The 25,169-nt window shown below is 48.5% G+C and overlaps 1 protein-coding gene across 1 annotated transcript in view; it reads right to left on the bottom strand.

Moving 5' to 3' along the window:
• LOC139765692 (uncharacterized) overlaps window positions 1–24,226 on the bottom strand; it is a 78,566-nt gene extending 54,340 nt beyond the window's left edge. Inside the window, exons 1-2 of the mRNA XM_071693454.1 lie at window positions 23,691–24,226; window positions 805–1,547 (exon numbers count right to left, since the gene is read on the bottom strand). Of these exons, the coding sequence (XP_071549555.1) occupies window positions 805–1,539 (735 nt within the window). The 5' untranslated portion in view covers window positions 1,540–1,547; window positions 23,691–24,226. The remainder of the gene's footprint in view (window positions 1–804; window positions 1,548–23,690) is intronic.
• Window positions 24,227–25,169: the final 943 nt, after the last annotated feature.

Raw genomic sequence — 25,169 nt, 5'->3', positions numbered from 1 at the left:
TACTTCAGTACTGCTCTATTACCATGTCTACTGTCCATCCACCTACCACTACCACCTTCTACCGCCATCACTACTGTCAACCGCTCTCACTAGCACTGTCTACCACCATCACTTACTGTCCACCGCTCTCACTACCACTGTCTACCACCATCACTTACTGTCCACCGCTCTCACTACCACTGTCTCCTACCGTCGCAACTGAACCTCGCCCTCGCTACCACAGCACTACTTACCACATCAATTACTTCACCACAACTAATCACACTAATCACTCGTGTTCATACGCTAAAACCACCCCCATATAACTACTAGCTAACCACTGAAACTACCACTACTAATATCAATGTAGTTATTGTCACCCAATCAAAATGCTATTACCTCAATGGACAGTTCAGTAGCACCACAGGTACTACAAGCGTCCTCACTACCTCTATCACTCTGTCATCTACTTTCCCCAGCCCTCGTAATGCTCACATGACATCATCCCTGCAGTGGATAAGACGTAGAACAAAGACGGTCCACGTCGTAGAACGAATGACGCCCTGAATTTCGTAAATTTCCAATACTCGTATTTCAGGAGAAAACACATGACATAAAAAAAGACACTTATTGGTCTCGATGACTTCATGTCCAGGATGCAGGAAAGTCTTAGGAAAAAAAACAGTAGCAAAAAAAAAAAAAAAAAAGGGAAAGGAATCAGAAGTTGTGAGATATGAAACAGGTTGCTGATACCGCCTCAGACGAGACTACATGCAACTTAACACTGCTGTTCCCTTGATAACACTATAGCGCAAGAATACTTACTGACGCGGGTTCTGACGTGGAGCTGTTGGATCCCGAGGAGGCGTTGGTACCGCTGGAATTGGAGGAGGCGTTGGAGGACCAGCTCCTGGAGGAGGTGCGGCCGGTGTTAGCGGTGAAGAAACTGTCGGAGGAGTTGAGGCTCAGGCTGTCAGGGCTGAGTAGGACCCCGTCCTTGGACAACTCAATTATCTTGGCTGGTCCTCGAACCCCCGGTAGCCTCAGCAAGTTCTTCAGGCTGGACATGTCACCCTTCAGGTACTGGAAGTTGCTCTCCGGACGCTCCTTGTCGCTCTTGAGATTGGAGCCGTCGCTCCTGATGGTGGAGACGTTCAGCATGCTCGTGCTGGACTGGGGCATCTTGGAGGGCGACATCAGGGCCAGCGAGGCCGGTTTTCCCTCGCTACGCACGGACCTGAAGGAGAGAGCGTCGGGAGCGCGCCGGGAGCTGAATGAGAGGCCTCGTCGGACGTTGGCTTGTGACACGCCCGTCCACGTCCCCACCTGGTAGCCGGCCTGCCTCTCAGCCTGGGCGTACGACGCAGGTACAATCAGGCTGTCGCAGTCCACGCTGCGCTCGCTGTAGGAGTCCCTGAAAGCAAAGTCTACCGCTTGGGAGGAAGGGCCCTCCACATGGACGCAGCTGCAAGTGTTCGAGGGGCGCGGAGCTGCGTGGGACGGCGGTAGATGCTGAGCGAGGCTGGAGGACGACCTCTGGGGACTAGCGTGCTTCAGCATGGCGAATTCTGTTGAAGACATCAAACATCAAGGATTAGTATGACTACAAAGACATCCTAAACATTCATCACAAAATCAAGCCTAATGGTCAAATTGCTTTTTCCCGACAACCATATACATGAAACATTCCCTTCACGAATTCTGACAACTATCTGCGTCAAATATCATAGTCAAACTGAAGTCAAAGACTCAGACTTTCTTATTCGTCGCAGACCACACTGTGTTTCCCGGGCCCAGCCGTGGGAAGGCAGCACCAACAACCAACCAACCTACTATCTCTGCCTCTCTCTCTCTCTCTCTCTCTCTCTCTCTCTCTCTCTCTCTCTCTCTCTCTCTCTCTCTCTCTCTCTCTCTCCTCACCCAACCCGCTGACCACCGCCACCGCCCGCCTCTCTCTCTCTCTCTCTCTCTCTCTCTCTCTCTCTCTCTCTCTCTCTCTCTCTCTAGACCTCAGCGGTTGCAACACCACCACCAAAATACATTTCACACACACACACACACACACACCACAGGGAAACCCCAGCTTTAGACCACCACTCAGGGCGCTTCCGCGTCCAACAGAAAGTTCATCTTGCACACCCTGACTGGGATCAGTTTTCTCTCTTGGGACGTGAGTTAAGACATTGTTGAACCAACACTGAAAAAGAGGGGAAGGGGCAGACGATGGTGGGGGGGTGAGGGTTTATGGGGGTTTGAATCCACCACCTCGACGTCAGCAGATGACCCCCTCGGACCACTGGTAATAACCACTGCTTGAAGCCAGTGGAAGAATTCAGGGGTCACAAAACGTTGCTGGGTCACGTGATGACCCTCGTAACCTGCCATCATTAGTATAAACGTTTCCTTGTGTGAATTCTTGGCCTCGAGCGGCTCGGGTGGTGATGAACCCCAATTTAAGAGAGACAGAATGTGAACATAAACTAAGTGGGCTGTTTTGTTCAACTCCAAGATTAATGAAATGTTCAACAACGAACTAAAAAGAAGAAAAAGACGCTGCTCACCTGCGTCAAAAAACAAAAAAGAAAACAATACACACACACACACACACACACACACACACACATATATTTTTTCTTTCTTTCATACTATTCGCCATTTCCCGCGTTAGCGAGGTAGCGCTAAGAACAGAGGACTGGACCTTTGAGGGAAAATCCTCACCTGGTCCCCTTCTCTGTTCCTTCTTTTGGTAAAAAAAAAAAAAAAGAGAGGGGAGGATTTCCAGCCGCCCGCTCCCTTCCCTTTTAGTCGCCTTCTACGACACGCAGGGAATGCGTGGGAAGTATTCTTTCTCCCCCATATATATATATTCCCTCAAGGGTCAGTCTTCTGTTCTTAACGCTTCCTCGCTAACTCTGGAAATGGCGAGTAGTATGAAAAAGAAAAAAAAATATATATATATATACATATATATATATATATATATATATATATATATATATATATATATATATATATATATATATATATATATATATATATATATACAATCTTTTTTCATTGCATCAAGGTATCCCAAGATGTACATTACAGTCCAGGGTAATCGCTCAAGACCGTCACAGTAATTACGTTAATCCCTGGAAGTTCTTTTCCGAGGGACGCAGAATTACCCCTTGTCATGCCCAGGGGAACTTCCTGGAAGGGACTGTGACAGTCCTGTATTAACGTCCGCACACCTTACTTCCCTCGAGACGGTAGTCATTCAAACGTCTTAATTACAACGAAGACTTCTAACCCTTCTAGTCATACCGTGTGACCCTGGGGATCAGCTGGAGCGCCACACACACACACACACACACACACACACACACACACACACACACACACTGCCGCCACACAGACACTGCCGCCACACACACACACACACACACACACACACACACACACACACACACACACACACACACACACACAAGGATTTGTCTTGAAACTGCTTCTCACTTGGTCCGGTCACCAACCTCTGTGACCCTCTCAATCACCCCAAACCCGTGGTTCCCGCGGCTCCCAGCGGTTAGGGAGGGAGAGAGGGAGAGAGGGAGGGAGGCAGGGAGGGGGATTTTACCCCTGTACGTACGTCGCTGAAGGTCCCATATCCCCCTTGTACCAATACCCAACCTGTTCGTCGAGGTTGGGGGTTGTGGGGGAGCTGCTGGATTGAGGAATAGCCAAACCTGTGCTCGAGTACTGTCTTCGACAGGGTCGAGTACCCTCACTCACTGCCTCTGTGAGGGAGGAGTGACAGCAGGACCTGATGGCTGATATAGCGTCTCGAAGGATACGCGGATGTGTGCGGTCGTGAAGGCAAGCAATATGAACGTCCGTGGAACTCAAGGCGAAAATGCGGAATTCTGCCTCGGGAACCCGTACTTTTGGGACACCGTGTGTGTGTGTGTGTGTGTGTGTGTGTGTGTGTGTGTGTGTGTGTGTGTGGTGTGCCCGGTTGAGTACACAGTATCCAGGAGGCGTGGCCGGCCACCCCAACACCGTGACTGTCCTGGATCTGCAGGAGCGTGTGGCCGCCCACCCACCCGCCACGCTGGATAACCCGTATGTTTTTCCTCCCACACTGCAGCCGTGACTTACTGTCGCAACTCATTCCACATTTTACCATCGCTTCTGGTTCCAGAGAGAAGAGGCGGGAGTAACAATGGGTAACTCCCCGGTAGAATACATGTCTCAAGTAACACACGCTGGGGATTCATGGAGAGAGTGTGTGTGTGCGGCTTGAGGAGGCAATACCAACCACACAACACCTTGTGTAGATTGGACGTTTCATACGGTCCTCCCTCTGCTCACACAGATATGTGGTGTATTCATCTCCCAGACATTCATAAAACTTGCTGTAAACTTCTCGTTCTTCATCGATGGTGGAGCTTGTACGTCGCTCACAATACACGAGGCGCTAACTGAAGGCAAACATATATTAGGCCATAACAATGACGAAAGCAGGACTATTGCGGAGGGAAAGAGCAGATAAATGCAGTCGTTTGTGAGAACTCTTGATGATTAACGAAGCAACAACGAACGCTCAACGTTACGTCGGTACAGCAACAGGGAAACACAGATGTTGAAGCCTGGACCATCACGGGCCCTATACATAGTGTCCGTAGTCCCACACACGTCCGTAATATATGAAGATGGTGTTGTCAAAGATTTCCCAGAGGGTGGTAAGAACTTGACCTCCTTCGGCTATATGACACTGGAACAACTGATTGGCCAACAGCCCAAACTGACCAACCGCCCAACCAGCGATGGCTCAAGTCGGGAAAGCCACAAACACAAACATCTTTAAGAAAATGTCTTATACATTACGAGTGATGTATGTCACCTGATGATCGAGACGAAAGGATGTGCTTGCTCGTAGTCCATTGCTTGGTCGTAGTCCATTGCTTGCTCGTAGTCCATTGCTTGCTCGTAGTCCATTACTTCAGCAGGTCCATCATATCACATCATTTCCATGATGCATATGGAAGACCTACTGATCACGTCCAGGCATGAAGACACCAACATTATCATTCTCCCTCTCCCCTACAGTCGTAAAAACCGAAGATCCCCCTCGGTGTTCACCCAGTGCTGGTGCCCCTCCAGGTCAGCCGTGGTGATCCCACACACACACACACACACACACACACACACACACACACACACATGATGCAACCATTACTCCATTCTCTCTCTCTCTCTCTCTCTCTCTCTCTCTCTCTCTCTCTCTCTCTCTCTCTCTCTCTCTCTCTCTCTCTCTCTCGTCCATCCCTCTTCGTTGCCCCGGCCCAACCCTTCTTCCCCAAGGGTTCTTCAACCACCTAGCCACACCCTCAACCCAGCGAATCAACAGAGGAACCTCTTTTTAATTTTTTTTTTACGTAAGAACTGGCTTCCTTATGGAGCAAGCCGAGTGTGAGATCTTCATCAGTTAAGACAGGAGATGTATGGCGACGTCTGTAGATGAATCTGTACGGTCGATTCCTAGGCTGACAGAGACCCATGGAACTTCCAAGTGGGGGTGGCGACCGGTGCCCAAGGAGTAGAAAGATCCTACATCCTCCTACATTTTTTTTTTTTTTTGTCGTCACCAATCAATACGTAAGAGATGAACTTTTTCCTTCATGAAGACGGTGAATAGAACACCAAATACGTAAGAGAGGAACTTCTTGTTTCATGAAGACGGTGAATAGAACACCAAATACGTAAGAGATGAACTTCTTGTTTCATGAAGACGGTGAATAGAACACCAAATACGTAAGAGATGAACTTCTTCTTTCATGAAGACTGTGAATAGAACACCAAATACGTAAGAGATGAACTTCTTCTTTCATGAAGACTGTGAATAGAACACCAAATACGTAAGAGATGAACTTCTTCTTTCATGAAGACTGTGAATAGAACACCAAATACGTAAGAGATGAACTTCTTGTTTCATGAAGACGGTGAATAGAACACCAAATACGTAAGAGATGAACTTCTTTCATGAATAGAGCACCAGCGAAGGCCATCTCTGAGGCATAACAACGAAGCTTCCATGGCAGCTCATTACCGAACACATCAGGGAGATCAAATCGGTCGTAGTGAAGTTAAAAAAAAAATAAAAATGTACGCCATTTCTTCAGAATGATGATCTCTTCGTAATATCAAACACCTTTTTTTTTCCTGTCTCCTGCTACCGTAACACCTCCCTAACTCCTCCACATCACACACCTCTGTTATCTCATCTGGCAGGACGTAACGTTCACCCCACACCCCTCCACCCCCCTTCACGTAACTGAGTTAATCTCTATCTAAAAAGTACCTTCGCCAATCTCTCTCTCTCGTCATTGGCAGGCAGCGTTTGCACGGGCTGGCAATCTGAGGCAAGATTACTGTGTGTGTGTGTGTGTGTGTGTGTGTGTGTGTGTGTGTGTGTGTGTGTGTGTGTGTGTGTGTGTGACATACCAGGGGACCCTTTTAAAAGTGTTTACACACCAGGACACCACGCTTATAGCCGTGGTGGCGTGCCGGGACCAGCCCCAACACACATACACACACACACACACAGACACACACACACCATACACACACACACACACACACACTATACACCAATTAACGAGATGAGATCTAAACTGTGGCAGAGAGAAAATAATTACCTGTGCATTGCACCACGCTGAAGGGTCTTGACAAAGACAATCTTTCTTAAGGTAAAAATTAAAGCCTTTATCTTTTTTTTTTCTTTCTAGAACTACCGCTGTGAAGTGGTTGTGATATACTGAATATATGTATATGTACAAACAGATGGTTCAGTAACCACATGACAGAGCCATAAGGCTGTTAATGCGCGTCTGTAAATAACCTCTTGGAACATCAACTTGTAAAGGGGTTAAAACTTAAGTCAATTTACAGACCCTGAGGCTGAAAATTGGGGAACTGTTTACAGAGTGAGGCTGTAAATTTGTCGAGAATTTACAGCCAGTGGGGTGGCAAAATATCTAAAATACAAAAAAAATACAGACAGAGGAGTCTGTAAATTTCGAATATTTACAGTGAATAGGCTGTAAATTTCGAAAACTGACAGGCAGTAGGCTGTAAATTTCGAAAATTTACAGTCAGTAAGAAGGCTGTACATTTCGAAAAAATTTTCAGACAGAGGAGGCTGTAAATTTCGACAAATCTAAACAGTGAACTGTAAATTTCGAAAATTTGCACACAGTGAGGCTGTAAATTTCGAAGATGTATGGCCAGTGAGGCTGTAAACATCTTTCATAAAAAACAGGGATTACTGGTTTAAGGCATCCCACACGAGACCATGGCCAACCATGGCTTAGGGAAGGAGCGAGGTCGCCCACCCGAGAGGCTGGAGTAACCTACACACGAGCAAGCTGACCAGGGACTTCCCTAGCTACCACTGTGTGTGTGTGTGTCAGCTGCTCCAACTGCCTTATATAGGAAGATGTCTATAACTTGATGGCCACCACTGGCAGATGGCAGCCAGCATTCAAGGGACTCCATACTGTTTCTTCTCATCTCTATCTGCTTTCCCTCCCCAGCCTTCGCCAGGGAACGTCAGAAGCAGGCGATTATGAAGTGCCTTGCGTCCGCTAATCATTGTTTCAACGTGTTATGGTGTTAAACCACGATGAACAGCTTAGGTTGCAAGTGTTTGCCTTATATGCATTGGCTCGTGTCAGGGTGAGGTGGGGGATGCAAGGCGTGGGTGGTGGGAAGCTTGAGACCACAAGAAGGTATATGAAGAATAATATAAGATATATAAGGATATATAATAATATAATATAGTATATTTATATAATTAAAATAAGTAAGGTAAGAGAGAGGAAACAAGACTTACCAGGCACCATGGGAGAATGAGTAGGAAGATTGACCAGGGATATATGGTTTGAGTGAGGAACGGGAGTGGAGACCAAATGGGTGTGAAGATGATGAAAAAGATTGTGTGTCGGCTGAACACCAGAGGTTAAAGAGCAAGGAATAAGTATTGGAGCGATTGATACCTCACGTCTGCAGTGTTAATCAGCTGTGAGCTCTGGTAAACATGGAAAGCTGTGTAGGTATTATATTTGCGTGTGTTGAGTAGTATATACTTGTAGGGTGTTGGCCATTCTTTCGTCTTTTCCTGCCTACTCTCAAACGCGGAGACAAAAAAAAAAAAAAAAAAAAATATATATATATATATATATATATATATATATATATATATATTATATAAACTAAGGCATAAAAAATACGTATCCTTCAAACTATCCACACACCTCGGTACGACCTGTGCCACACATCTGTACAAATAATGGAACCATTTTCTGTTCCTCTCGGTGTTCAGCCTCTTCTACCTCCCACGCCCCTGAACGCTCGTTCTGGGGCTGAGGGCTTGAGCCGCCGTCACAGGAACAAACACACAAGGCAACACTCAGCGACTCTCAACGTCGGGGATGCGGTTGGCTGCAGGCTGAGGTGCGACGCCCGGGCACTCGACACAATCAATTGAGGGAGCTACGTATGCTACAGGTCTGGTGGTGGCGCAGGTGGTGGTGGTGTGTGTGTGTGTGTTGTGAGGGGCGTCTCTTGTCTTGCCTCTTAGAGTACAGGGCTCCTCATCCTCAAGGAGGAACTCCTCCAGAGCAGGTGGTGGTGGTGGTGGTGTGTGTGTGTGTGTGTGTGTGTGTGTGTGTTGTGAGGGGCGCCTCTTGTCTTGCCTCTTAGAGTACAGGGCTCCTCATCCTCCAGAGCCGCACCTCCTTGTTACTTCTGTGGAGTGTGAGTTATTGCCGATGACACATTTACTGCCGTCCTTTTGGGGTGAGCTCCACCTCATGCCCAGGATGCTAACGAGACGAGACTGGAATCTCCATGCTGAGAGGTTTGAGGACTTTAAGACGTGACCAGTATTATTTCAAAGTGAAATCACACGAAGTGGTGAAGCGAGGGACGGTCATAATGGTGCGTACGATCTCCCCTTGAACCTCACAGATGGTGAGAGTTTCGTCAGACGATGAATGAGTATATAGAGTTGGGCTGGACTCTTGGACAATTCATTGGGAGGACGTACTCACCAATACACCAAATATGTCCTTGGGCATCTGTTGGATGTGCTGGTGCCGTCTGCTGGCCTGCCAAGGTCAGGATGGTGAGTTCTTCTCAAGGGGTGGTGGTCAGGTAGGAGAGGGAGGTGGAGGGATGCGGGAGAGGAACCTAAGGTGGCAATCAATGTAGCTACCATCAGCTACAAGCGGTTGCTGCACGTCGGGTACCCCGTGCGCTTTTGTCTACTGGTTGCCGCACGGGTACCGCTCCATCTGACTGGAAAAGGGGCTTTGTCACTGTAACTGGTGGTACAAATTCGGGAACACATGCATTAGTCGCGCGCCCCCGCGCACTGTGTAAATCCACGCCCATGAAACTGCGGGCTGGATTTTGTCCCGCGCCAAGTGCGAGCTTGGAGAGAGGCTGCTTTTAGACATTTCTCGATCGTCTGGTTAATCATCTCGTCTCCTTCCGTACACATATGAGAATACAAGTTGACGTGGCTGTCCTCCAGCATATCATTTGTGCTCTCATCTCAGAGTCTCATCTTAAATCCACTCACAACTGTGACAGAAGTTGACAAAACCATACAGAAACTGCTGTCTGGGTGGGTGTACAAGGTCTCCCTTTGGGAGGGAGGAACACCTCCTGAGAGGGAAGAACGCCCCTTAGGAGAGAGAGGGACAAGATATACGTCAATCCAGACCTGGCTCTTCCTCCTCCTCCTATTACTACTCATCCTCCACCTCAGCAGGCCTGATTGTTCCTCCTCCTCCTTCTCCTCCTCCTGCATCATCATCATCATCATCATCCTCTCTCTCTCTCTCTCTCTCTCTCTCTCTCTCTCTCTCTCTCTCTCTCTCTCTCTCTCTCTCTCTCTCTCTCTCTCTCTCTCTCTCTCTCTCTCTCGTAAACCAGGCAGGTGCCACAGCCACGGGACATTACTGAATAAGGCAGACGTCTCGCTGGGGCAAGAGAGGTTCCTCCAGCCGGAATACAAAGTAGGTAATTGCGAATTAAGTTCGGATGAACGCCACAGCTCCGGCATGGAGTTCCCAGCACACTCATTGCTGAGGGACGGGACAGAGCCCTTGGGTCCCCCTCCCAAACACTACCCTTGGGAGGTAGAGCCTTGGACTCCCCCCCGCCCTTAAGCAAAGTCTTGGGCCCCTAACACTACCACCTTGGGGGACCCTTAGGCCCTCAACACCAACACTAGGGGAGCCTAGTGTTCCAAGGACAGTCACTGTGGGAGCCATGGGTCCCCAGCACGGCAATGGGGGTATGTTCAGTCCCCAGCACTGCCACTGGGGTGGAGACTTGGGTCTCCCGTACTACCCTAGAGGGAGCCTAGAGTCCTCAGCAGTACCAATGGGGAACCTTCGGTCCCCAGCATTACCACTGGGGACCATAATATCCCCAGCATTACCACTGTGGACCATAATGAACCCCAACATTACCACTGGGGACCATAAGATCCCCAGCATTACCACTGTGGACCATAAGATCCCCAGCATTACCACTGTGGACCATAATGAACCCCAACATTACCACTGGGGAGGCCTTGGATCCCCAGTATTACCACTGGGGACCATAATGAACCCCAACATTACCACTGGGGAGGTCCTAGATCCCAAGTATTACCACTGGGGACCATAAGATCCCAGCATTACCACTGGGGACCATAAGATCCCCAGCATTACCACTGGGGACCATAAGATCCCCAGTATTACCACTGTGGACCATAATGAACTCCAACATTACCACTGGGGAGGCCTTGGATCCCCAGTATTACCACTGGGGACCATAATATCCCCAGCATTACCACTGGGGACCATAAGATCCCCAGTATTACCACTGTGGACCATAATGAACTCCAACATTACCACTGGGGAGGCCTTGGATCCCCAGTATTACCACTGGGGACCATAAGATCCCCAGCATTACCACTGGGGACCATAAGATCCCAGCATTACCACTGGGGACCATAATATCCCCAGCATTACCACTGTGGACCATAATGAACCCCAACATTACCACTGGGGAGGCCTTGGATCCCCAGTATTACCACTGGGGACCATAAGATCCCAGCATTACCACTGTGGACCATTATGAACCCCAACATTACCACTGGGGAGGCCCTAGATCCCCAGTATTACCACTGGGGACCATAAGATCCCCAGTATTACCACTGGGGACCATAAAAACCCCAACATTACCACTGGGGAGGCCTTGGATCCCCTAACAGTGCCACTGACGACTCTTAATGTTCCAGGATCTTGACTATAACGTAAAGTCAAACGTATTCCTTACCTCAGTTCACAATACCATGAAAAAAAAAAATAGCTAAATCTACGACGAGTGGATATGATATCCAAGCGTGCGGGTCCACAGCCTCACCACAAAGTGGAGGTAATGGCAACTACCGTGAACACTGTTGGGGGAGGGTGGATGTGTGAGTGAACGGTGAGGAACCACAACTAGCAAAGTGGAGGGAAGGGGGAAGAGGGTGGATTTACGACGGGCGAAGAAGAGGAGGAGGGACGGGACGATAAGAGAAGAAATATGAGAAAGTTAGAGTTGCTGGAGGATGAGGTACGTAAACATGAGGAGGAGAGACGGGACGATAAGAGAAGAAATATGAGAAAGTTAGAGTTGCTGGAAGATGAGGTACGTACACATGAGGAGGAGGAGGAGGAGGGACAATAAAAGAAGAATAAGGAGAAAGTTAGAGTTGCTGGAGGATGAGGTACGTAAACATGAGGAGGAGGAGGAGGAGGGACAATAAAAGAAGAATAAGGAGAAAGTTAGAGTTGCTGGAGGATGAGGTACGTAAACATGAGGAGGAGGAGGAGGAGGAGGAGGAGGGACGATAAAAGAAGAGATATGAGAAAGTTAGAGATGCTGGAAGATGAGGTACGTACACATGAGGAGGAGGAGGAGGAGGGACGATAAGAGAAGAAAAATGAGAATGAGTTGCTGGAAGATGAGGTACGTAAACATGAGGAGGAGGAGGAGGAGGAACTGATAAAAAGAGAAATGAGAAGAGGGGGGGAAAGAGGGGCGATGATATGAGGTAGAAACAGCTGTGGTTTCGGTGTATCACACATGACAGCTGGAGACTTTGAATGTGAACGAATGTAGCCAATTCTTTTTCCTTTCTTTTTCTTTTTTCTTTTTCTAGTCTGTTTTCCTGGCGCTACCTGGTGTTAAAATGGAAGAGTGGAGGACATATATGTGGAGTCCTGGGGGACGGTGGAGGATGGCACTGTGGCGTTGCTGTTGCCACATTCACGTTGGCACCACATCACGACCCTACCAGCAGAGGCCAGACACTTAAAGGGAGTCCCACGCGCTGGCCCAGGCGTCCGCCACGTGCAGGACCAGCTAGCTGCCTGCCACGTGCTTATGCATCTCGTGGCTCGCTTATACCGCCGGCCTTGTTATGGCTCGTGGCTCGCTTATACCGCCAGCCTTACACAACACGACTGCAAACACCAACAGACAGCTGGGTCACAGAAGCCTACAAGGCGAGTGTCTTGAGCAGCCGGCGTTTTCTTCTTCTCCTTTTGAAAGTTTCCCGTATAATCCATCTTCCCATTTTCTTCGACGACTAGATGGTTTATTTGTCTTGTTGTGGCCACCGTGGGTGATTTCCATGTGACGTCATCGGTGATTGGTCTCCCACCTTCATCCGTGACGTCACTGTCTCCCACGGGCCACTCACCCTTCTTCTATTCTATGACGTCAGCGTACCGTACCCCTACCTCTTGCCTTCCAGTACCGTATGATGTCACTGTACCACGGGCCTTACTTACCCCCTCCCTTCACTCTCCCATGGTATGATGTCACTGTACCACGAGTCTTTCCTCTCCCACGCTCTTCCACGGTACACTGCCACTGTACCGTGAGCTCTCCCACGCTCTTCCATGGTACACTGCCACTGTACCGTGAGCCTTTCGCCTTCCTCTTGTACAAGAGAATGTCACTGTACCATAATCCTGTCTCTTTCCTGTCCCACGGTACAGTCGTCACCGTACCGTATGTACCGTGTCCCTTCACCGTACCGTATGTACCGTGTCCCTTCACCGTACCGTATGTACCGTGTCCCTTCACCGTACCGTATGTACCGTGTCCCTTCACCGTACAGTATGTACCGTGTCCCTACACCATACCGTATGTACCGTGTCCCTTCATCGTACCGTATGTACCGTGTCTCGTCACCGTACCGTGTGTACTATATCCCTTTCCACGAAGTCCAACCACATGACATTTTCCCTTCTTCGCACGTCTGTTAATCACCCGCTGTCCCGGATCTTTATAACGAACACTTCGTTAATGTCCTACGGATGGTTGCCGGCGCTTACGATACAGCTGCGTTTTTCGTACCTGTGATTCCGGTGACGTCCACGAATTACGTTCAACTGAGGTATTACGTTATATACATGCGTGGGGAAACAATTGAGAAATCGCTCTTACTTTGTGGATGAAGTTCCGTATTTTGACTGACAGGAAAATGAACGCTTTTCGTTCTCATTTCGTGATAACGGAAGCTGAACTCACTTTCGTAATTTCATGTTAAAGGACGTTGAACTCTTTCGTTCTCATTTCGTGTTTACCGACGTTGAACTCTTTCGTCATTTCGTGTTTACCGAAGTTGAATTCTTTCGTTCTCATTTCGTGTTTACCGAAAGCTGAACACACTTTCGTAATTTCGTATTAAAGGACGTTGAACTCTTTCGTTCTCATTTCGTGCTTATAGACGTTGAACTTTTTTCGTCTTCGTAGAGCATTAAGACGAAAACATTAATTATCATAAGACCAGAAACAAGGAGCAGAACACCACACCAGACGCTTCTGTCTCCCTCCTCTCCACACATACAGCAAACGTGCGCAGAACTCTGTTATCTGCGTATCTTCATGTATCTCAGGCTATCATACATCCAGGGCATCGAACACAGACGGTCAAAGGGAAACTTACCGCTAGCAATGAATACGAAAGTGGCGTACTAATGTAGCGGATGAAGACCACGAAATAAAAGAAAATGAGTCGAGGAAATGATGGTTTTGATATACTTGATTTGATGAGGTGGGGACTTGTGGATGTGTACAGTTACGATGAGGGGGAACTGTAAACCTGTACAGTTAAGAGGGACTTGTGAATCTGTACAGTTAAGAGGGACTTGTAAACCTATACAGTTAAGAGGGACTTGTAAACCTATACAGTTAAGAGGGACTTGTAGACCTGTACAGTTAAGAGGGACTTGTAAACCCTGTACAGTTGAAAGGGACTTGTAAACCAGCACAACTGAGGAGGACTTGTAAACCTGTACAGTTAAAAGGGACTTGTAAACCTGTACAATTGAGGGGGACTTGTAAACCTGTACAGTTAAGATGAAGTTATGTACAGACTTTCTAAGACATGTGTTGTATCACATACAGTTAACTGCGGTGCTTATGCAAAGGAGCGAAACACACGTTTATAAAATTACGAAGGGCGTCGGGTTTCAAGAGGAGGAGGAGGACCACCACCAAGTCTCGCGTCACTTGATCGTGTCATTCACCGCTGGGATTCGGCCTCTGACACCCTCGCTCCTCGTGTGGAGGCCACACAACGTCAGCAGACGAGGAGACACTCATATAAACACCCCCATCTGGACCGACCTATGACGGAGATAAGATGGGATCTATGAGGGGAAAAACGTGTGCGCTCTCCAACTTGGCGGGCGAACCCGGCGTGAAGACTATGAGAAAAGGACAAAAAAACAGTGAAAGTCGCGGCAGGTGTCGAGCAGTGACGCGTGCAACGCGTCTCTCAACCACAAGATCGTCACGGTGGCGTTACACTGCACAGCGGCAGTGCCGGTCACGCCAGCTGGCACTGGTTCGCAGAGGAGCTTGCGTAAGGCACTTACGCACCAACCCATAGCGTTACGGAGGCTGCGTTTTGGCAGAAATGACACAACCACCCATCATGAGAACAGAATCGACTTGCATCCATGGCCAACACGACTGGTGTAAAAGCTGAACAACTATATCATGTCAGAAATGTGTTTGACAGGGCGTCAATGCCTCGCAGAGTGACCTCGCTTGTACCGTAATGTATAAAGGAAGGTAAAATATGACGTATGATTACCATCGTATAACAGTGAACATAAATCGAGGGTCATTACAACTCCAGTACAACACACCACATTAACTACGGGTCATTACATCTCCCGAGCAACACATAACATTAACCAGGGGTCATTACATCTCCCGAGCAACACATGACATTAACCTGGGGTCATTACATCTCCCGTGCAACACATAACATTAACCAGGGGTCATTACATCTCCAGTACAACACACCACATTAACCACGGGTCATTACATCTCCCGAGCAACACGTAACATTAACCAGGGGTCATTACATCTACCGAGCAACACATGACATTAACCAGGGGTCATTACATCTCCCGAGCAACACATAACATTAACCAGGGGTCATTACATCTCCAGTACAACACCACATTAACCAGGGGTCATTACATCTCCCGAGCAACACATAACATTAACCAGGGGTCATTACATCTCCAGTACAACACCACATTAACCGGGGGTCATTACATCTCCCGTGCAACACATAACATTAACCAGGGGTCGATACATCTCCCATGCAACACATGACATTAACCTGGGGTCATTACATCTCCCGTGCAACACATAACATTAACCAGGGGTGATTACAACTCCAGTACAACACACCACATTAACCAGGGGTCATTACAGCTCCCATGCAACACATGACATTAACCAGGGGTCATTACAACTCCCGCGCAACACAAGGCACAAACACACACCTCACACGTAACTCGACCACAATCAACGTCTCAGCGTTGTCGTAAAGACGATTCGTAATCTGTGAGTCCAGAGGGTGAAATATTCAAAGTTACGACATGCGACGTTGAATCTTACGTCGGATTTCTTGTCCATCCGTGAAATCAGCACTTTCTACAACCCATTTCTGTCGTCATGACATCCTACAACCTATCCCTAACAGCAGTGTATACTAATGGTGTATTTTTAAGTCCCTCAAACTCTGTATCAACCTGTATAGCACCAAGCCGGCCGGACCCGAAATCTGAGAGTACAAAATAAGGGGAAATTTCAGTATAAATACGTGTATTCTGACGAAGTGGTGTTAGCAAGAACGAACACACACACACACACACACACACACACACACACACACACACACACACACACACCCAAGTTATCTTCCACACAGCATCATATACAATTCGTGTCTCTTTTGGAAGTGTGAGGCTATACCGTCTTCATCCTCACCTTAGTGCCCACTGGCTCCTAGTGGTGGCTCACAGTGACATTATACTGGTAAACAAGTGGAGACCACAGCGTCACACGAATAGCGAGGGTGGGATACAACGCGTCCCAAACCCTCCCATCACCCGTTGAGGGAGGTCGATCAGACCAGCGAGAGACGAAGCGTCAAGTTCTTCAAATATCCCTTAACTGTGAATACTAATGGAGACTCTTAACTCACCAAGGATATGGTTCAATTAACCTGTGCGACACTCGGCTGGCAGGCCGGGCCCTAAGTCTGAGAGTATTATAGACAGTATCAAGATCTTCCTTCCTCTGGACCAGTCACGAATGAACGAAACGAACCCAACAACGACAAGGACAGAAACTAATTACACGAATCACAAGGCCATGTCGAGCTGGTAAAGGAAATGCTTTCGGAAGGTAAACACTCTACGATGCCAATGGTCAAGACAGTCTACGGATACACGGACAACCTTACTCCGCTTAATCCTACTACACGTGCCTCCCTCGACCCATCTCCACCACCACCACCAAACCCTTCTGCAGGAGGCTCCTGGGTCTGTGATAAGTGTGGCTTTTGCAGGTGATGAAGGGAACCTATCACATTTATGTCTGGCGGGACTGATAACGTCCAGGGCAGTGCACGCACCAGTTCACCGACGCAAGAGAGTGGCCTCGATCTTAATGACTTGATGGCAAGTAGCAGAAACGTTCAAAAGACTATGGCGTACATGTATAATCTGCCTACCCCTCTATGTGTTTTTTTTACAGCAGTTCGCTATGGCCACGTATCCTTAACCAGCCTACTGACACGAGTGCCACTCTCGCTGTCGTCCCCTCTACGCAAGGACAACGTCATAATTCTGTTTAACACGCATTCCTGGCAGGGTGCTACTGCGTTACACATCTCATACAACGTCGCTCAGGTCTTCGCTTCATCGTATACACAAGGAAGTCAACATCATAATGGTATGGACGCGTCCAAGGCTTCTGGCGCCGGTGTTTTCGTCGCCGGCAAACAACTCCACCAAACTGTCTCCTTCTCGTGTTATGGGAAGCGTTCGGAGGTGTCGACTGCAGCAGTCATGTGTGCTTCTTGCGTACGGTATTTCCAGCAGGGTGAACGTAAAGTAGCGCGTGTGCGCCTCCGCCAAGGTTCCAGTCTAACACCAGTTGTGTGTATCTAACATTCTGTCACGGGGATTTCCGGGCTATGGCTGAATCAACGTTCAGTTCCGAGAACGTGACACAATACCGCGTCATGCGACGTGTTCTGCAGGTGAGATCTGAAGCAGGATGGAGCCTGGTTTAGTTTTACTTGAGCACGATGGTCGAAAACCCTTCAATAAAGAAGGTAGGTGGAGTTCTTGATTTAACCATGACGGTATAGGTCTTTTGGGCAAGACGCGACGGGGACGACCCTTAGGCACGAATGACCTGGACCTGAAATGGTGAGGGGTCAGGTCACGCGGACCATAACCATCTGACCCGAGGAGTCGTACCGTCGTGCTCAAGGATCACACCTTCGTCCACTAGGTGGTCAAGCTGAGTTCACTGTTGACCATTGTCGTTCAGCGATGGGGACGGATCTCGCTGTAGTCTCTGCGGCATCAATTACTCCCTCCGCCTTTCACATCTGCTAAATTCTCAAGGTAAACTGACCATTGGCCGGTCATTTTGCAATTGCAACTTTACAGGGAGTCGAATTCTGCCGCACTGAAGATTGCACAACATCGTAACTCTGTTATAACCATGGCTTATAGGTTTTAGATTCAAGTTCAGAAAAAGACAACCTTGACATGGGGCCAACGGGGCTCCTTCCTTTATTGCTTGTCCCTCCCGTGTACCCAAAGAAAACAATGATCATCTCAAAGATTTCTCTTTATTTGGGTTTGCAAGAGGGAGGGACTCACACCACAGTGGTTTTGCAAGAGGGAGGGACTCACACCACAGTGGTTTTGCAGGGTGGAGGGACTCACACCACAGTGGTTTTGCAAGAGGGAGGGACTCACACCACAGTGGTTTTGCAGGGTGGAGGGACTCACACCACAGTGGGTTTGCAGGGGGGAGGGACTCACACCACAGTGGGTTTGCAGGGGGAGGGACTCACACCACAGTGGGTTTGCAGGGGGGAGGGACTCACACCACAGTGGTTTTGCAAGAGGGAGGGACTCACACCACAGTGGTTTTGCAGGGTGGAGGGACTCACACCACAGTGGGTTTGCAGGGGGGAGGGACTCACACCACAGTGGGTTTGCAGGGGGGAGGGACTCACACCACAGTGGGTTTGCACGGGGGGAGGGACTCACACCACAGTGGGTTTGCACGGGGGGAGGGACTCACACCACAGTGGTTTTGCAGGGGGGAGGGACTCACACCACAGTGGGTTTGCAGGGTGGAGGGACTCACACCACAGTGGGTTTGCAGGGGGGAGGGACTCACACCACAGTGGGTTTGCAGGGGGGAGGGACTCACACCACAGCAGTATAATGGGATCTCAAAACACGATCCTGACGCAAGAGCACGAGAGTATTTGCACTCGACTGTAATAGGGTTAGGGTCCCGCACTCATCTGTAATAGGATCAGGGAAGTGGCATCCATCTGTAATAGGATTCAGACAATTTCCGACCTAAAGTTTTCGTAATTGATCCAACTTCGCAAGGAGGAAAAAGAACAATAACAATCAAATTACAATTCGTGGCCATGAGTGGGATTACTCTGTAAATTGCCTTGAACTGGGAAGGTCATTAGCGTAATGGCTATCACTTAATATGGGGATGAACAATTTTCAAGATCCAAATTTGGCAGAACCTAAAACTCGCTTATCTCTCTCTCTCTCTCTCTCTCTCTCTCTCTCTCTCTCTCTCTCTCTCTCTCTCTCTCTCTCTCTCTCTCTCAATGTGTTTAACCCACTGAAGAACCCAACTCACTCACCTCTCTCTCTCTCTCTCTCTCTCTCTCTCTCTCTCTCTCTCTGAACGTAACTTTAATAACTCAGGCTCGAGCTGAGTAACTTGATTATGTCGATACGTCGAGCAACTTGTACATCCGTCACTACAGCATGGAGCTCTCTCGAGGTACTGGTGTTACCGTGGGCCACCTGGGTCAGCCGCCGCTACTGGAGGTGGCGAAGCCTCTGCTGCTGCTGATGCTGGAGGTGGTAACGCTGCTGCTGCTGCTGGAGGTGGCAACGCTGCTGCTGCTGCTGCTGGAGGTGGCGAAGTCACTGCTGCTGCTGGAGGTGGCGAAGTCGCTGCTGCTGCTGGAGGTGGCGACGCCGCTGCTGCTGCTAATGCTGGAGGTGGCGACGCCGCTGCTGCTGCTGGAGGTGGCGACGCCGCTGCTGCTGCTGGAGGTGGCGAAGCCGCTGCTGCTGCTGGAGGTGGCGAAGCCGCTGCTGCTGCTAATGCTGGAGGTGGCGACGCCGCTGCTGCTGTTGCTGCTGAAGGTGGCGACGCCGCTGCCCCCGCGGGATTACAATCATAATCTACAACGAGCGCCAACCGCTCGTCAACAAGTTAACAAGAGTTCCTGTACACGATGTAGTTCATCCTCCTTTTACACTTAGATATGAACATTTCCTCATGATAAAGACTAATGCGAAACATTTATGAGAAAGAGTCACCACAGATCTGCCATTATGAGCGTCATCGGACCGCTCATAGAACCCACAACTCGCTCGCCGAAATTCGTGGGTCGACCAGTACGCACGCGCCTGGGGAACGAACCTGCGGCCAGTTTCGTGAAAGGCGCGGGAAAGCAAAGAGATTCCGCCCACTGAGAGTTTATTACTCGCCAAGACTTCTACGATCAGCTATAGCGCGAATTCCTCTCCTCACAGGCGGGGGAGGGAACAAACACGACACAGAAACGTTCCGCGGGGCTGTTTCGTCTGAGGTTACACAAACGTTGGCTTACGACTGATTTCATTCGTTAGGTTCAATACAATACGCAGTACCTAGTGTGTGTGTGTGTGTGTGTGTGTGTGTGTGTGTGTGTAACATTCTCAGAGCAATAGCGTATATATATATATATGACCTGTTGAGGACGCACGGCCTCGCCGACAGCACCTAGCGCGCTCTCTGGCAGCCTAGTACAAGACACTCGAGTTAAAGTTGAGCGAGGTTCTATATGTGTATGAGAGTTTAAGACTTGCTCCAGCAGTTTACGTTCTTAAAAACGGGAGGTACGGGAACCAGATGACAACTGTGGCGTCATAAACAGCTTTGTATGTCTCGAGGAACGGCCTCACGACAAAGTCATATTATTCTGGTCTCCAGCTGAGGAAGTGAGGTGGGTGTTTCACATCCTCACACGAGACGATTTGCAAAGACGCGGGGAAAAAAAAACCCGCCAGGAAATAGAAAGACGACTCAGTGCAGGAAGGAAAGCTAAAGGAAGCGGAGGGGGGTTTGTTGTTGTTGTGTGGGTTAGTGGAGTGTGGAGGAGACACAAGCAGGAGAGCGCGTAAGGGTTGTAAGGGCCCCCAGGGGTCACAAATGATGGCGGACTCAGTGCCCCAACCTGGCGGAGCACACCCGCCAACACCTGGTGCAGTTCATCACAACGCCAGCCTGTGTCACGCCCCTGGAAATCACCTTCCTGTTCCAGGGAGCCCGAGACAACGAGGGGTTCAGTGTGTCGTACCAGCCAGTGCATCAGCACAACAAAGGGGAGGGTATGTTGTCTGCGACGGGAGTAAATAGAGGGCGCCAATGATGGGAGGTAACGAAGGGACGCGGCTCCTGCAAGATGGTGCAGCACGCCCACAGGGTACAATGTCACGCCGCTGACAAGCCATGTCCTGAAATCTTGTATCCTCGTTGGCGTACCATCCACCCTGACCTCTTGCGGACACATCAGACGGGCTGTGTGAGCGAGGCTGGAGCAGGAGGGGTGGTTCGTTGTCAACCAAGCATTCTTGCCAGCGTACATCAGACGTTCGTCAGGTAGAATGGTGGCTAGGTCCTGGCAGGCTGCATACCTCACTGCTGGCCTTGCACTGGTACAGTCTACGTATCGATGAAGAAGATAAGCCGGAGGGAGTGGTGGGTCGAGAGGTGCCTTCTTTCCAACAGTTTAGCCATTATTTTTTAGGCCACCGTAACAAATACTTTTATATGAAGGCTAGATAAACATTTTCCTAATCCTTATCGCTTGATAATCCAGTTTACCAATGATCATATCTTTCCTTTTTCATAATCCAACCGAGGAACGAATATTGTCAAATTGGAAGGTAAAGCACTTCAGTTCACACTTTCCAACAGAACTTCCATGGCAGTATGATATCACCCCCACCCCCATAATTCATATGTATTCTTTTCAATCAACTATTTCTTTCCGGCAATTGAGCTGGAAGGAGTGATGGGTCGGGGAAGAGGTGCCTTATTCCTTACTATACTATTTTCTACACTATTTCTTTTTTTCAGGCCATCATAACAAATACCCTCATCATAGATCACCAGGTCTCCAATTATCTAATCTTTCCTTTATACTCTCCCTTCGCGTAAAGATCTGCCATCCAGTGTACACTCAAGAACCCTGGTGCTATATTAATGGTTCAGACACACGTTCTTCTGAAGCCAATGGCACCTCAGACGAAAAAGCTTCCCATTAAAGCTGGCGAAGTTCTTGCACAGCTTATTTACATCCACTGTATCGAAGACGATACGAGGAGCGAGATCTTCGAAGGTTCTGTCTTGGTTACGTAAGGTTGACAGTCGTGGTACAGCTGAGGTGTTCTGGAGGCTTTATATCATCCTGGTGTCGAACGAACATTAAAGTGCGCGCATTGTTTTGGTCCATGCGAGGTTGCCGGGCAGGCAAAAATCACCCTCATGTCCGCGTGTACCATGATCGAAGGATGGATGATACTGAAGAGAAGGGAGATGTCTTCATCTCATGGATTAAAGTAGGAAGTAACGCTTCCCGCGTATTTCCTGCATGTTGTGTATAAGGCAAAAGTAAGAAGGACTGGGGTGGTGAGCTGGAAATTCTTCCCTTCCTGTGTTATCGCTTTCTGAAAGAAGGAATAAAAGAAGGAATCACACGAGGATATACCTTTTTTTGTCCCGCAAAAAGGCCCAAGTCGTCTGTTCCTGAAGGTACCTCGCTAAATACCCCAACACAGACGTCTATGGACTGGTCTGTCTTCAGCATTCAAAGACACTCTGAAATGATATTCGATCACACAATATCTCTGGCTGCTTATATTTGAGACTGCTGCCAGGGGCCATCGTCCAGCCTGATGTGATCTGAGACGCTTGGATGATAAACCACAAGACGTATCCAACGTGAGGTAAATATCATCCCAAGATTCGGTGGAGTCTGCAAGGCACTAGATCCTAATGGTCATTCAACACCTCTTTTAAGTACGAAAAAAAAAAAGAGATCTAAAATAAAGAGAAAATATTCACACAATCCTATTATTTTTTTCGGGACGTTCGCGTTTCCACCGATCCTGTAGGGTAAAAATCCTCAGTCGGGTAACCTCGCCGTTTTCCGAACTCCTTCGCTGTGTTCGAGAGGATATCTCTCTCTTCCCTTCGTGGATTAGGTCATCCTTTAAGGTTATTCCGTTGTGGAGGTCAGACACTGATCTCTGACAGGTACACTACGTTATCGGTGCTGGGGCACTGTAGGTCTTGTTAGCTGTGGTAACAAGTCAGGATGGCTTAGACCAAGTTAGATCAACCGATAACAACAATATAATACACAAGAACATCCTAGGATTCTAAGTACGAAAAATGTTCTTCAATGCCATGTAAGTGTCTACGAAAAGTCATGAATACGAAATGGCTGTGAAGGAAAAAAAATTAATTTTGCATCAGTTCATTAAAATCTGGATTGAGGTAAAAGTACATTGGCCCACCAGTTAACGAATGGGGAAAGACAACAGAGACGAAACTATACTGTAAACCATTACAATGATCACAAGTGCCCATAATTATGTCAATGTCGAACAACGTCGTTCAATCTTATGGTCGCTCAATAAAACACGTGATCTTTAAAGTGTCATAACCGGAGCCAAACACCACCAGGAAAAAGTTATAATCAAGAGGTTTATATTACTAGGTCAGTTGTTGTTATGAAGTCCAGGTGAAGTGACGCTTGGTGACCTGATGGAGAGGAACACTTAGACCTCAACGCATCATTAAGTAGTGACGAAGAGCTTTGCCTGGTAGGCATGACAACACCTAGATCTCTGCCATCGGGGTATCTGTCACGTAAAACATACTTCCTCACCGTTTCCCTTCCTTCCCCGCCCGCCCGCTCTCTTGTGTGACGAACATCATAATAACAGGCTAGTACTCACCAGTAGTTCGAAAGCAGCTAGGAGTGTGGGCATGTTCGAGGAGCGAAGTAGGGTAATTATGCTGCTGCTGATGATGATGGTGATGATCCCGCACCCCCACATGGGTTATACCACCAACACTTTGTGTATATAAAGTCAACCACGGTTAATCAAATCTCGTTGATCCAAATCATCCAATATTCCCACACTACGTTCTCAGTTGAGGCTCTTTTCACGTTCTAGTTTCCGTGTAAGTATGTATATATTTTTCCTTCCTTTCTTTCACTGTTATTGTACTCACAAGTGAACACTGTTATTCACACTTGTAAAAAAAAAAATGGAGGAACAAAGTTCAACTCAAATCGCCACGGGTTCTGTAGTGTCACTCACTCTCACTGGTAAGGAAGACGCAAGCGCCGCTCGTCACTTCCCCACAACTGCCTGAGCCTGAGTGGAGGCCACAGTGTTTGTGTGGGGGCGGTAGGGCAAGGCAGGGCTGGGAAAGGGGGGTGAGGAGAGGAGGAGGAGGGAAGCCGAGGGCCTGGGCTGGTGCTCTCGCTCGGGGTGCTCGACTCTGACTGGCGCTGGGTGGGGTGGGGTTAGGGTCCTGCCGCCCCCACCTCCTCCACCTAAGCCCGCACCGGAAGGATCCTACTGCCGGTCGCTCGCAACGCTTACCGGAGCACCCTTCTCCTCCTCCTCCTCCTCCTCCTGCAGGATTTTAATGATGCCAAGGATATACTAGAAGCCTCCCTGGAGCTAGGAAACCGCGGGAGACTCCTCCGTCAAGAGTCCACGAGCTTTTATTGATCATAAAGGCCGCAAATGGTCAAACCTCTGACCGAACCAGTCACCACCACCACTTGAAGCCAAAACTGGCTATCTCAAATGAGCTGACAATCCAAGACCTGAATCATGTGAGGCATTTGTTTCATTTCATCACATTACCTTCATCATGCCTTAAATACGTGACACGATGAAAAGGAAAACATTACGAAGCTGTCATTTAAAGAGCATTTCTTAATGCTGGCCATTGTAATATATTCTAATATTATGTAAATCCTGTTTGGCATATGTTTGAAGAGTGTATTACAGACCCATGGCTCACTGACCTTGAGCAGGTCAACGGCCATCCGTATTAGGAACGCAGGTCACCTGTTCAATGAAAGGTGATGCATAAAGTGCCCGGGAAGTGTTGAGAACGCACTGGTCAGTGTGGATGGACGGCCTCGCTTACTGACAATGCTCGTCGATATTCAAATTTTCGATACAGACGTGTTCATTACCTCGATACAGACGTGTTCATGTCCTCGATACAGACGTGTTCATGTCCTCGATACAGACGTGTTCATGTCCTCGATACAGACGTGTTCATGTCCTCGATACAGACGTGTTCATGTCCTCGATACAGACGTGTTCATGTCCTCGATACGGGCATATTCGGTCCTTCGAAACACACGAACTTCTGACCTTCGAAACACACGAAGTTCGTCTCCTCAA

This window comes from Panulirus ornatus, chromosome 55 (assembly GCF_036320965.1).
Source record: "Panulirus ornatus isolate Po-2019 chromosome 55, ASM3632096v1, whole genome shotgun sequence".
In the NCBI taxonomy this organism is placed as follows: Eukaryota; Metazoa; Arthropoda; class Malacostraca; order Decapoda; family Palinuridae; genus Panulirus; species Panulirus ornatus.
This window is presented reverse-complemented; position numbering and strand designations above follow the sequence as displayed.